The sequence below is a fragment of the Oncorhynchus tshawytscha genome, linkage group LG10 (assembly GCF_018296145.1).
Source record: "Oncorhynchus tshawytscha isolate Ot180627B linkage group LG10, Otsh_v2.0, whole genome shotgun sequence".
NCBI classification, from domain to species: domain Eukaryota; kingdom Metazoa; phylum Chordata; class Actinopteri; order Salmoniformes; family Salmonidae; genus Oncorhynchus; species Oncorhynchus tshawytscha.
The window spans coordinates 81,459,945-81,474,012 of NC_056438.1; the positions used below are offsets into that span (position 1 = coordinate 81,459,945).

Genomic DNA, 14,068 nt, shown 5'->3' on the forward strand with positions numbered 1-14,068 from the left:
TACTGAATGCAAATGGCTCATTGGTCAGATGACAGGACTATACTGAATGCAAATGACAGGACTATACTGAATGCAAATGGATCATTGATCAGATGACATGACTATACTGAATGCAAATGGCTCATTGATCAGATGACAGGACTATACTGAATGCAAATGGATCATTGATCAGATGACAGGACTATACTGAATGCAAATGGATCATTGATCAGATGACAGGACTATACTGAATGCAAATGGATCATTGATCAGATGACAGGACTATACTGAATGCAAATGGATCATTGGTCAGATGACAGGACTATACTGAATGCAAATGGAAGAAGTGATATGAGTTGGGAGCAAAAGTTTTGTTGTGAAAGGCTAGAAATGATCACGTTGCTGCTCCCAGGTTTTTTCGTGTTGTTTTTGTGTAGGTGACTGATAACCTGTTTTATAGTGGGTTATTATTTCGTTTTGTAGGCTATGATTGAGAACCTAACCCCGAGGTCAGGGTCAATTCAACGGACTTGCCAGCTCTCCTTCCCCAACCTGTGCAGGCGGATAGTCTCTTCCCTCTCGTCGTTTTCAGGACTTATAGCTGGCCACTGGAAGGTCTGGTGGTGGGGGCACATGTGATTATATTGGCCCTCCTACCCATCTCACAGAAATGATCAAATGATATGTAAGCGGATTGTAGGTGTGTGAGCGAGCAGCAGCGTTGTTACATTGTGGCGATGGAAGGTTTTTGTGGATCGGTGCACCGCTACATCCTGGTAAAGCAGAAAGAGGCAGTGCTGAGTTAAGAGACCGAATAGACATTTAGATCAAATACTGAGAGGGAAACACTTGGTCTGTTTCCAGAAAACCTTCGTTCTCTTGTGTATGTATCCTCTTGTTATTTCAACGATTCGAGTTTTTTGGGGGGCGGAGGGGGCGAATCAAAATTTAGTGTGGATGCCGAAGGAAGGTCCGGTTGGTTGCGGATAAAAAGGAACCGTAGCGGGGAGAACACAGCCCTCCCAACGGCGGAGAAGCGTCGCACCATTTAGGGTTTTTCATCACAACATCTTTGGCTATTATTTCGTATTTTTCGATAGACGAGGAAGTTCAATGGAAGATATGAGTTGTTTGGGCAACAGCAAGACTGAAGATCAACGCATTGACGAAAAGGCACAACAAGAGGCGAATAAAACAATTGAAAAACAGTTGCAAAAAGAAAGACGAGCATATAAAGCGACGCACCGGCTGTTATTATTGGGTACGGTTTTATTAAACGGCTTGGCCCGAACACGGTGTCATCTAAATATCATTCGTTTACCCCTAACACATTTTTTTTGTTGACAGCTATCGCAATATGTCATGCTGGTGGATAGCGAAGCGAAGCCTAGCAAATAAATACATTTCGATAACATTATTATTCATTTTTTGAACGGTAACAAGATGACCCCTTTAATCGTCCCGTTATCAGCAACATATTGTAACATTCAGTCCTCTTGTTCGCTTCATTTCCGAAGGTGCTGGAGAGTCCGGGAAAAGTACCGTTGTGAAGCAGATGAGGATTCTACACGTCAATGGTTTTAACGCAGAGTGAGTACATGTTATCCACTGTTATGAGAGCCCATACTGAATCTCCGTTTGACATGTAGGTCCAGATATATATATATATATATCTATCTATCTATCTATCTATCTCTGACTGCATGTTACAATATGTTGCTGATAACGGGACGATGACTATATATATATATATATATATATATATATCATAATATATATTTTGTTATCATGCAAATATATATATATCTATCTATCTCTGACTGCATGTTACAATATGTTGCTGATAACGGGACGATGACTATATATATATATATATATATATATATATTTCATAACCATATTTTGTTATCATCAGAGACTGTGAGTGAGACTGCCCGAGAATAGGTTTTAGAGAACTGCCTGGATTCTTCGTCTGGCACTACTGCATAGCCTAGGCTCCCCCCTCTATCAGCGACCAACACACAATGTACTGTACAGCCAGGCGACTAGCTCCAACACACAATGTACTGTACAGCCAGGCGACTAGCTCCAACACACAATGTACTGTACAGCCAGGCGACTAGCTCCAACACACAATGTATTGTACAGCTAGGCGACTAGCTCTGTCAGTGGGTCTGGTTTCCCCTAAAGCAACTTAAGACTCTCTCTGCAGACACATATCGGCTGAATACGGCTTCCGTACGTGAGGCATGATATCTCCCCTGACCGACTGCCTTATTACTGCAGACACATTGTTTACTGTTATGTACTTATGTATGTCATAGCTATATTGACTATTTTTGGAGCTAGGCTTAGGGTCTATGGGTAATGGAGCTAGGCTTAGGGTCTATGGGTAATGGAGCTAGGCTTAGGGTCTATGGGTAATGGAGCTAGGCTTAGGGTCTATGGGTAATGGAGCTAGGCTTAGGGTCTATGGGTAATGGAGCTAGGCTTAGGGTCTATGGGTAATGTGTTTTGCTGCAAGGCCTTCTGTGCCTTTGATGGGGACAGCGGTCCATGTCTGACTGAGTTACATAAGACTACAGTTGTACTGGTAGAGATATCTTACTGTCTGTCTGAGTTACATAAGACTACAGTTGTACTGGTAGAGATATCTTACTGTCTGAGTTACATAAGACTACAGTTGTACTGGTAGAGATATCTTACTGTCTGAGTTACATAAGACTACAGTTGTACTGGTAGAGATATCTTACTGTCTGAGTTACATAAGACTACAGTTGTACTGGTAGAGATATCTTACTGTCTGACTGAGTTACATAGGACTACAGTTGTACTGGTAGAGATATCTTACTGTCTGTCTGAGTTACATAGGACTACAGTTGTACTGGTAGAGATATCTTACTGTCTGAGTTACATAGGACTACAGTTGTACTGGTAGAGATATCTTACTGTCTGTCTGAGTTACATAGGACTACAGTTGTACTGGTAGAGATATCTTACTGTCTGTCTGGCCTGAACACACACACACGGACTCTAGTGTGTTCACATCAGGGCCTAGAACTGAAGAGGAACTACCCAGTCTCCATAGTGGGATCTTTGGGTTCACAGACGAGGAATATTGTGATGAAGTTATCTTCGTTAGTTACTATCTCCTGATGCCTGTGTTCTGTTCCTCACCAGAGAAAAGAAACAGAAAATCCAAGATATTCTGAAAAACGTAAAGGATGCCATAGTGGTGAGTAGGTATTAATCTGTGTCCTGTTTTATGTAAACAAGTGGTTTACCAGGGTATTCTGTGTCCCAAATAGCACCCTATTCCATACACACACACACACACACACACACACACACACACACACACACACACACACACACACACGAACAGACCTAGTGCCCTGGGTTACGGTCAACTGTAATGCACTATATATATAGTGCATTACTGTTGACCAGCACTAGGCCTGTTTGGGGAATAAGGGTAGAATTTGGATGCATCCTCAGTGTTAGATGGGACACCCCAATCCTATTTCCCTTATAGATAGGGGTTTATGAGCTCATTTATCCTGTATTCATCCATCTTACCGCCGGCGTGTGTCTCCTCTTTCTAGACGATAGTGTCAGCCATGAGCACCTTGAAACCCCCAGTCTCTCTCGCCAACCCCGAAGACCAGTTCAGAATCGAATACATCAAAAGCATAGCTCCTCTCTCGGACTTTGACTACACACAGGTAAGATAGCTGTTTAAGTTTTCTTTCAGGTGTGTGTGTGTGTGTGTGTGTGTGTGTGTGTGTGTGTGTGTCTGTGTCTGTGTCTGTGTCTGTGTCTGTGTGTGTGGTCAACAGTTGTTATTTGAATGTAAAAAAATATTTTTGTTGACCTGTTTTTCCTCGGGAGGCCCTGTGGTCAACAGTTGTGATGGTCAACTACACAGTAACTTAGAATAATGTATTTTATACTGTTATTATCAATGCCATTTTGTTCGTCATTTATTTTCCTTTTTTTAAAATAGCATTTTGCTACTAGCGCTATAATTTAGCTGTGAGGAAAGATTGGAAATGTTGTTGGACTTTTGCTCATCCTTAATCAACGAAAAAATATAACAGATTAAACGTAAAATAAATAAATATAAAATAAACTTTTGTCGGTTTATCGATGGGAGTTTGGCTCTCCGTTTTAGGTCCCTATGGCCGTGTCCTAAAAGGACCCTATTTCCTACATAGGACACTACTTTGACCTGGGCCAATAGGGGCTGTAGGTCATAAGTAGTGCCCTCTATAGGGAATAGGGTCCCAACATGTCTGCTGTGTTTTGATCCGGGCTTTGATAAGGTCTTGTCACATGACCAAATGGAATAGTCTAAACGTCATGTTTTCCCGTGTCCTCGTTCAGTCGCTGCAGTGTTGACCAGGTGTTTCTGTACTGGTTACCAACCTGAGAGGAGTGTTGACCAGGTGTTTCTGTCCTGGTTACCAACCTGAGAGGAGTGTTGACCAGGTGTTTCTGTACTGGTTACCAACCTGAGAGGAGTGTTGACCAGGTGTTTCTGTCCTGGTTACCAACCTGAGAGGGTGTTGACCAGGTGTTTCTGTACTGGTTACCAACCTGAGAGGGGTGTTGACCAGGTGTTTCTGTACCTGGTTACCAACCTGAGAGGGTGTTGACCAGGTGTTTCTGTACTGGTTACCAACCTGAGAGGAGTGTTGACCAGGTGTTTCTGTACTGGTTACCAACCTGAGAGGGTGTTGACCAGGTGTTTCTGTACTGGTTACCAACCTGAGAGGGTGTTGACCAGGTGTTTCTGTACTGGTTACCAACCTGAGAGGAGTGTTGACCAGGTGTTTCCTGACCTGAGAGGAGTGTTGACCAGGTGTTTCTGTACTGGTTACCAACCTGAGAGGGTGTTGACCAGGTGTTTCTGTACTGGTTACCAACCTGAGAGGGGTGTTGACCAGGTGTTTCTGTACTGGTTACCAACCTGAGAGGAGTGTTGACCAGGTGTTTCTGTACTGGTTACCAACCTGAGAGGGGTGTTGACCAGGTGTTTCTGTACTGGTTACCAACCTGAGAGGAGTGTTGACCAGGTGTTTCTGTACTGGTTACCAACCTGAGAGGGGTGTTGACCAGGTGTTTCTGTACTGGTTACCAACCTGAGAGGGGTGTTGACCAGGTGTTTCTGTACTGGTTACCAACCTGAGAGGAGTGTTGACCAGGTGTTTCTGTCCTGGTTACCAACCTGAGAGGAGTGTTGACCAGGTGTTTCTGTACTGGTTACCAACCTGAGAGGAGTGTTGACCAGGTGTTTCTGTACTGGTTACCAACCTGAGAGGGGTGTTGACCAGGTGTTTCTGTACTGGTTACCAACCTGAGAGGGGTGTTGACCAGGTGTTTCTGTACTGGTTACCAACCTGAGAGGAGTGTTGACCAGGTGTTTCTGTACTGGTTACCAACCTGAGAGGGGTGTTGACCAGGTGTTTCTGTACTGGTTACCAACCTGAGAGGGGTGTTGACCAGGTGTTTCTGTACTGGTTACCAACCTGAGAGGGTGTTGACCAGGTGTTTCTGTACTGGTTACCAACCTGAGAGGAGTGTTGACCAGGTGTTTCTGTACTGGTTACCAACCTGAGAGGGGTGTTGACCAGGTGTTTCTGTCCTGGTTACCAACCTGAGAGGGGTGTTGACCAGGTGTTTCTGTACTGGTTACCAACCTGAGAGGGTGTTGACCAGGTGTTTCTGTACTGGTTACCAACCTGAGAGGGGTGTTGACCAGGTGTTTCTGTACTGGTTACCAACCTGAGAGGGGTGTTGACCAGGTGTTTCTGTCCTGGTTACCAACCTGAGAGGAGTGTTGACCAGGTGTTTCTGTACTGGTTACCAACCTGAGAGGGGTGTTGACCAGGTGTTTCTGTACTGGTTACCAACCTGAGAGGAGTGTTGACCAGGTGTTTCTGTACTGGTTACCAACCTGAGAGGAGTGTTGACCAGGTGTTTCTGTCCTGGTTACCAACCTGAGAGCGGTCAGGACTGTAGCAGATGACGTCTGTTTTAAAGCTGGGGTCACGGATTTACTCTAAGACATGCACAGTTACTCAGTTGGTTCCTGTCAGGGGAACAGAGGTTTGGGTCTGGTTCCTGTCAAGGGTTAGGTCTGGTTCCTGTCAGGGGTTAGGTCTGGTTCCTGTCAGGGGAACAGAGGGAGGCCTGGTTTTGGGTTAGGCCTGGTTCCTGTCAGGGGAACAGAACAGAGGGGTTTCCTGTCAGGGGAACAGAGGGTTAGGCCTGGTTCCTGGGGAACAGGTCTGGTTCCTGGTTCAGAGGGTTAGGCCTGGGTCAGGGGAACAGAGGTTTGGGTCTGGTTCCTGTCAGGGGTTAGGTCTGGTTCCTGTCAGGGGTTACAGAGGGTCTGGTTCCTGTCAGGGGTTAGGTCTGGTTCCTGTCAGGGGTTAGGTCTGGTTCCTCAGGGGGTCAGGGGTTAGGTCTGGTTCCTGTCAGGGGTTAGGCCTGGTTCCTGTCAGGGGTTAGGCCTGGTTCCTGTCAGGGGTTAGGCCTGGTTCCTGTCAGGGGTTAGGCCTGGTTCCTGTCAGGGGTTAGGCCTGGTTCCTGTCAGGGGAACAGGGGTTTTTGCCTGGTTCCTGTCAGGGAAACAGAGGGTTAGGTCTGGTTTGAATGGCGGGAACCCTGTTACTGGGATAAATAACTGCGAAATGCTGATTTTTATAGTATTTAAACATTTAAAAAAATATATTATTTATAAGAACTGAGGCCTGAACATGGAACTGGTAAATTATGTCTACATTGGTCTTCTCTACGGTCTGGTTCAATCAACGCTCAGGGCGGGGGACAGACGGGCCCGTCTCCGGGCGGGGGACAGACTTCAACTTTCTTTGTGGGATGTTTCCTTCCTCTGCCAGCGTGGCCTAGTGATGACAACATGAGAGGCCTACATGATGTCTGTCAGTATGACGGCGACAATCTGTGTTGGTGGTTGTTAAGGGAATTTTTATCTACAATGACTAATTATGTAAACATTTCAATCAGGATGTACTAATCAGAGTACTATTATGTTACTGTATATGTACTAATCAGAGTACTATTATGTTACTGTATATGTACTAATCAGAATACTATAATGTTACTGTATATGTACTAATCAGAATACTATAATGTTACTGTATATGTACTAATCAGAATACTATTATGTTACTGTATATGTACTAATCAGAATACTATAATGTTACTGTATATGAATACTATAATGTTCAGAATACAGAATACTATTATGTTACTGTATATGTACTAATCAGAATACTATTATGTTACTGTATATGTACTAATCAGAATACTATTATGTTACTGTATATGTACTAATCAGAATACTATTATGTTACTGTATATGTACTAATCAGAATACTATTATGTTACTGTATATGTATGAAGTAATCCAGATATAACAAACTGACCCCAGTACTAATCAGAGTACTATTATGTTACTGTATAGTACTAATCAGAGTACTATTATGTTACTGTATATGCATACTATTATGTTACTGTATATACTGTATATGTACTAATCAGAATACTATTATGTTACTGTATATGTACTAATCAGAATACTATTATGTTACTGTATATGTACTAATCAGAATACATGTTACTGTATATGTACTAACACTATGTACTAATCAGAATACTATAATGTTGCTGTATATGTACCAGAATACTATAATCTGTATATGTACTAATCAGAATACTATAATGTTACTGTATATGTACTAATCAGAATACTATAATGTTACTGTATATGTACTAATCAGAATACTATAATGTTACTGTATATGTACTAATCAGAATACTATTATGTTACTGTATATGTACTAATCAGAATACTATTATGTTACTGTATATGTACTAATCAGAATACTATTATGTTACTGTATATGTACTAATCAGAATACTATTATGTTACTGTATATGTACTAATACTATTATGTTACTGTATATGTACTAATCAGAATACTATTATGTTACTGTATATGTACTAATCAGAATACTATTATGTTACTGTATATGTACTAATCAGAATACTATAATGTTACTGTATATGTACTAATCAGAATACTATAATGTTACTGTATATGTACTAATCAGAATACTATAATGTTACTGTATATGTACTAATCAGAATACTATAATGTTACTGTATATGTACTAATCAGAATACTATTATGTTACTGTATATGTACTAATCAGAATACTATTATGTTACTGTATATGTACTAATCAGAATACTATTATGTTACTGTATATGTACTAATCAGTATGTTATGTACTAATCAGAATACTATAATGTTACTGCATAAATATGTACTAGGGGTCAGGAATACTGGCCCCATAATGTTACTGTACTATTATATGTACTAATCAGAATACTATTATGTTACTGTATATGTACTAATCAGAATACTATAATGTTACTGTATATGTACTAATCAGAATACTATAATGTTACTGTATATGTACTAATCAGAATACTATAATGTTACTGTATATGTACTAATCAGAATACTATTATGTTACTGTATATGTACTAATCAGAATACTATGTTACTGTATATGTACTAATCAGAATACTATTATGTTACTGTATATGTACTAATCAGATATAACAAACTGATTATGTTACTGCATAAATATGTACTGAGACAAGGGGTCAGGAGACACTGTAATGTTACTGTATATGTACTAATCAGAATACTATAATGTTACTGTATATGTACTAATCAGAGTACTATAATGTTACTGTATATGTACTAATCAGAATACTATTATGTTACTGTATATGTACTAATCAGAATACTATTATGTTACTGTATATGTATGAGTTTACTTTCTTAATCCGAGTACTGAATATAATGTGTGTAAATAGAATCAAGAATTAGAACATTGACTGTCTGCTGTGAATAAAAATATACGCATAAAACTAAACTTTAACATGACCCCATTGACCCCTCTGTTTACAGAAGATGACCCCATTGACCCCTCTGTTTACAGAAGATGACCCCATTGACCCCTCTGTTTACAGAAGATGACCCCATTGACCCCTCTGTTTACAGAAGATGACCCCATTGACCCCTCTGTTTACAGAAGATGACCCCATTGACCCCTCTGTTTACAGAAGATGACCCCATTGACCCCTCTGTTTACAGAAGATGACCCCATTGACCCCTCTGTTTACAGAAGATGACCCCATTGACCCCTCTGTTTACAGAAGATGCATAGATTGCATGTTGTTGTTGTTGTTGTTGTTGCAGAAACTGCGTATTCAACTATATAACAACCAGGACAAGCACAGGTACCCAGTAAGGATTTAATCATTGATTTTTAGAAACATTTGACAGAGGCCACATAGAATAAAGTGGATCCAAAACGTTGAATTGCAGCACCCAAAGAAGAGGAAGTAGTTACACAGGACCAGTGGCTGACGGGATGCTGATACCAACTCGATGTAGACAGAGGTACTCTCAACTCCATTGAGATGTGTACTGTGAGGTTACGTTTCGTCAGTTATGGGAGGACCAGTGTGTCGGTCTCTCTCTCTCTTGTTTCTCTCGGTCTCTGTGTGTGTGACTGGTCCTGTGTGTGTGTGTGACTGGTCCTGTGTGTGTGTGTGTGTGTGTGTGTGTGTGTGTGTGTGTGTGAGACTGGTCCTGTGTGTGTGTGTGTGTGTGTGTGTGTGTGAGACTGGTCCTGTCTCTGTGTGTGTGAGACTGGTCCTGTCTCTGTGTGTGTGAGACTGGTCCTGTCTCTCTGTGTGTGTGAGACTGGTCCTGACTGGTCCTGTCTCTCTGTGTGTGTGAGACTGGTCCTGTCTCTCTGTGTGTGTGAGACTGGTCCTGTCTCTCTGTGTGTGTGAGACTGGTCCTGTCTCTCTGTGTGTGTGTGAGACTGGTCCTGTCTCTGTGTGTGTGTGTGAGACTGGTCCTGTCTCTGTGTGTGTGTGTGAGACTGGTCCTGTCTCTGTGTGTGTGTGAGACTGGTCCTGTCTCTCTGTGTGTGTGAGACTGGTCCTGTCTCTCTGTGTGTGTGAGACTGGTCCTGTCTCTCTGTGTGTGTGTGAGACTGGTCCTGTCTCTGTGTGTGTGAGACTGGTCCTGTCTCTGTGTGTGTGTGAGACTGGTCCTGTCTGTGTGTGTGTGTGAGACTGGTCCTGTCTCTGTGTGTGTGAGACTGGTCCTGTCTCTGTGTGTGTGAGACTGGTCCTGTCTCTGTGTGTGTGACTGGTCCTGTCTCTGTGTGTGTGTGAGACTGGTCCTGTCTCTGTGTGTGTGTGTGAGACTGGTCCTGTCTCTGTGTGTGTGTGAGACTGGTCCTGGGTGTGTGAGACTGGTCCTGTGTGTGTGTGTGAGACTGGTCGTGTGTGTCTGTGTGTGTGTGTGAGACTGGTCCTGTCTGTGTGTGACTGGTCCTGTCTGTGTGTGTGTGAGACTGGTCCTGTCTCTGTGTGTGTGTGAGACTGGTCCTGTCTCTGTGTGTGTGAGACTGTCCTGTGTGTGTGTGTGAGACTGGTCCTGTCTCTCTGTGTGTGTGTGAGACTGGTCCTGTCTCTCTGTGTGTGTGAGACTGGTCCTGTCTCTCTGTGTGTGTGAGACTGGTCCTGTCTCTGTGTGTGTGAGACTGGTCCTGTCTCTCTGTGTGTGTGTGTGTGTGTGTGTGTGTGACTGGTCCTGTCTCTGTGTGTGTGTGAGACTGTCCTGTGTGTGTGTGTGTGTGACTGGTCCTGTCTCTGTGTGTGTGAGACTGGTCCTGTCTCTGTGTGTGTGTGAGACTGGTCCTGTCTCTGTGTGTGTGTGAGACTGGTCCTGTCTCTGTGTGTGTGTGACTGGTCCTGTCTCTGTGTGTGTGTGTGACTGGTCCTGTCTCTCTGTGTGTGTGAGACTGGTCCTGTCTCTGTGTGTGAGACTGGTCCTGTGTGTGTGAGACTGGTCCTGTCTCTGTGTGTGTGTGAGACTGGTCCTGTCTCTGTGTGTGTGTGTGAGACTGGTCCTGTCTCTCTGTGTGTGTGTGAGACTGGTCCTGTCTCTCTGTGTGTGTGTGAGACTGGTCCTGTCTCTGTGTGTGTGTGTGACTGGTCCCTGTCTCTGTGTGTGTGTGTGTGTGACTGGTCCTGTCTCTGTGTGTGTGTGTGTGACTGGTCCTGTCTCTTGTGTGTGTGACTGGTCCTGTCTCTGTGTGTGTGTGTGTGTGACTGGTCCTGTCTCTGTGTGTGTGTGTGTGTGACTGGTCCTGTCTCTCTGTGTGTGTGTGACTGGTGTGACTGGTCCTGACTGGTCCTCTCTCTGTGTGTGTGACTGTGTGTGTGTGTGACTGGTCCTGTCTCTCTCTGTGTGTGTGTGTGTGTGTGTGACTGGTCCTGTCTCTCTGTGTGTGTGTGTGACTGGTCCTGTCTCTCTGTGTGTGTGTGTGTGTGTGACTGGTCCTGTCTCTCTGTGTGTGTGTGTGTGTGACTGGTCCTGTCTCTCTGTGTGTGTGTGTGTGACTGGTCCTGTCTCTGTGTGTGTGTGTGTGACTGGTCCTGTCTCTGTGTGTGTGTGTGTGTGTGTGGGACTGGTCCTGTCTCTCTGTGTGTGTGTGTGACTGGTCCTGTCTCTGTGTGTGACTGTGTGTGTGTGACTGGTCCTGTCTCTGTGTGTGTGTGTGTGTGACTGGTCCTGTCTCTCTGTGTGTGTGAGACTGTGTGTGTGTGTGTGTGTGTGTGACTGGTCCTGTCTCTCTGTGTGTGTGACTGGTCCTGTGTGTGTGTGTGTGTGTGTGTGACTGGTCCTGTCTCTGTGTGTGAGACTGGTCCTGTCTGTGTGTGTGTGAGACTGGTCCTGTCTCTCTGTGTGTGTGTGACTGGTCCTGTCTCTGTGTGTGTGTGTGTGTGTGTGTGTGACTGGTCCTGTCTCTGTGTGTGTGAGACTGGTCCTGTGTGTGTGTGTGACTGGTCCTGTCTCTGTGTGTGTGTGTGTGTGTGACTGGTCCTGTCTCTCTGTGTGTGTGTGTGTGTCTCTGTGTGACTGGTCCTGTCTCTGTGTGTGTGTGACTGGTCCTGTCTCTCTGTGTGTGTGTGTGTGTGTGACTGGTCCTGTCTCTGTGTGTGTGTGTGTGTGACTGGTCCTGTCTCTCTGTGTGTGTGTGACTGGTCCTGTCTCTGTGTGTGTGTGACTGGTCCTGTCTCTCTGTGTGTGTGTGTGTGACTGGTCCTGTCTCTCTGTGTGTGTGTGGTCCTGTGTGTGACTGGTCCTGTCTCTCTGTGTGTGTGAGACTGGTCCTGTGTGTGTGTGACTGGTCCTGTCTCTCTGTGTGTGTGTGTGTGTGTGTGACTGGTCCTGTCTCTGTGTCTGTGTGTGTGAGACTGGTCCTGTCTCTCTGTGTGTGTGTGTGTGTGTGTGACTGGTCCTGTCTCTCTGTGTGTGTGAGACTGGTCCTGTCTCTGTGTGTGTGTGACTGGTCCTGTCTCTGTGTGTGTGTGTGTGTGTGTGTGTGAGACTGGTCCTGTCTCTGTGTGTGTGTGTGAGACTGGTCCTGTCTGTCCTGTGTGTGTGACTGGTCCCTGTCTCTCTGTGTGTGTGTGACTGGTCCTGTCTCTGTGTGTGTGTGTGACTGGTCCTGTCTCTGTGTGTGTGTGTGACTGGTCCTGTCTCTGTGTGTGAGACTGGTCCTGTCTCTGTGTGTGTGTGTGACTGGTCCTGTCTCTGTGTGTGTGTGTGTGTGAGACTGGTCCTGTCTCTGTGTGTGTGAGACTGGTCCTGTCTCTGTGTGTGTGTGTGAGACTGGTCCTGTCTCTGTGTGTGTGTGTGAGACTGGTCCTGTCTCTGTGTGTGTGTGGTGTGTGAGACTGGTCCTGTCTCTGTGTGTGTGTGACTGGTCCCCTGTCTCTGTCTGTGTGTGTGTGACTGGTCCTGTCTCTGTGTGTGTGTGTGTGACTGGTCCTGTCTCTGTGTGTGTGACTGGTCCTGTCTCTGTGTGTGTGTGTGTGTGTGTGTGTGACTGGTCCTGTGTCTGTGTGTGTGTGTGTGTGACTGGTCCTGTCTCTCTGTGTGTGTGTGTGTGTGTGTGACTGGTCCTGTCTCTGTGTGTGTGACTGGTCCTGTGTGTGTGACTGGTCCTGTCTCTCTGTGTGAGTCCTGTGTGTGTGTGTGTGTGTGTGTGTGTGTGACTGGTCCTGTCTCTCTGTGTGTGTGTGTGTGTGTGACTGGTCCTGTCTGTGTGTGTGTGTGTGTGACTGGTCCTGTGTGTGTGTGTGTGTGACTGGTCCTGTCTCTCTGTGACTGGTCCTGTGTGTGTGTGTGTGTGTGTGACTGGTCCTGTCTCTCTGTGTGTGTGACTGGTCCTGTGTGTGTGTGTGTGTGTGACTGGTCCTGTCTCTCTGTGTGTGTGTGTGTGTGTGACTGGTCCTGTCTCTCTGTGTGTGTGTGTGTGTGTGACTGGTCCTGTCTCTCTGTGTGTGTGTGTGTGACTGGGTCTCTCTGTGTGTGTGAGACTGGTCCTCTCTGTGTGTGTGTGTGTGTGACTGGTCCTGTCTCTGTGTGTGTGTGAGACTGGTCCTGTCTCTCTGTGTGTGTGTGTGTGTGACTGGTCCTGTCTGTGTGTGTGTGTGTGTGTGTGTGTGTGTGTGTGACTGGTCCTGTCTGTGTGTGTGTGACTGTCCTGTCTCTGTGTGTGTGTGTGTGTGTGTGACTGGTCCTGTCTCTCTGTGTGTGTGTGACTGGTCCTGTCTCTGTGTGTGTGACTGGTCCTGTGTGTGTGTGTGTGACTGGTCCTGTCTCTCTGTGTGTGTGTGTGTGACTGGTCCTGTCTCTCTGTGTGTGTGTGTGTGAGTGGTCCTGTGTGTGTGTGTGACTGGTCCTGTCTCTCTGTGTGTGTGTGTGACTGGTGTCTGTGTGTGTGTGTGACTGGTCCTGTGTGTGTGTGTGTGACTGGTCCTGTCTGTGTGTGTGTGTGTGTGACTGGTCCTGTCTCTGTGTGTGTGTGACTGGTCCTGTGTGTGTGACTGGTCCTGGTCCTGTGTGTGTGTGTGTGTGTGTGTGTGTGTGTGTGACTGGTCCTGTCTCTC

The 14,068-nt window shown here is 45.1% G+C and overlaps 1 protein-coding gene across 1 annotated transcript in view; it reads left to right on the top strand.

Annotated features, from left to right (window-relative positions):
• Positions 1 to 556: 556 nt before the first annotated feature.
• Positions 557 to 14,068, top strand: part of LOC112247728 (guanine nucleotide-binding protein G(olf) subunit alpha-like) — an 84,763-nt gene continuing 71,251 nt past the window's right edge. The window contains exons 1-4 of the mRNA XM_042329198.1: positions 557 to 1,240; positions 1,497 to 1,569; positions 3,160 to 3,214; positions 3,585 to 3,704. Coding sequence (XP_042185132.1) covers positions 1,093 to 1,240; positions 1,497 to 1,569; positions 3,160 to 3,214; positions 3,585 to 3,704 — 396 coding nt within the window. The 5' untranslated portion in view covers positions 557 to 1,092. The remainder of the gene's footprint in view (positions 1,241 to 1,496; positions 1,570 to 3,159; positions 3,215 to 3,584; positions 3,705 to 14,068) is intronic.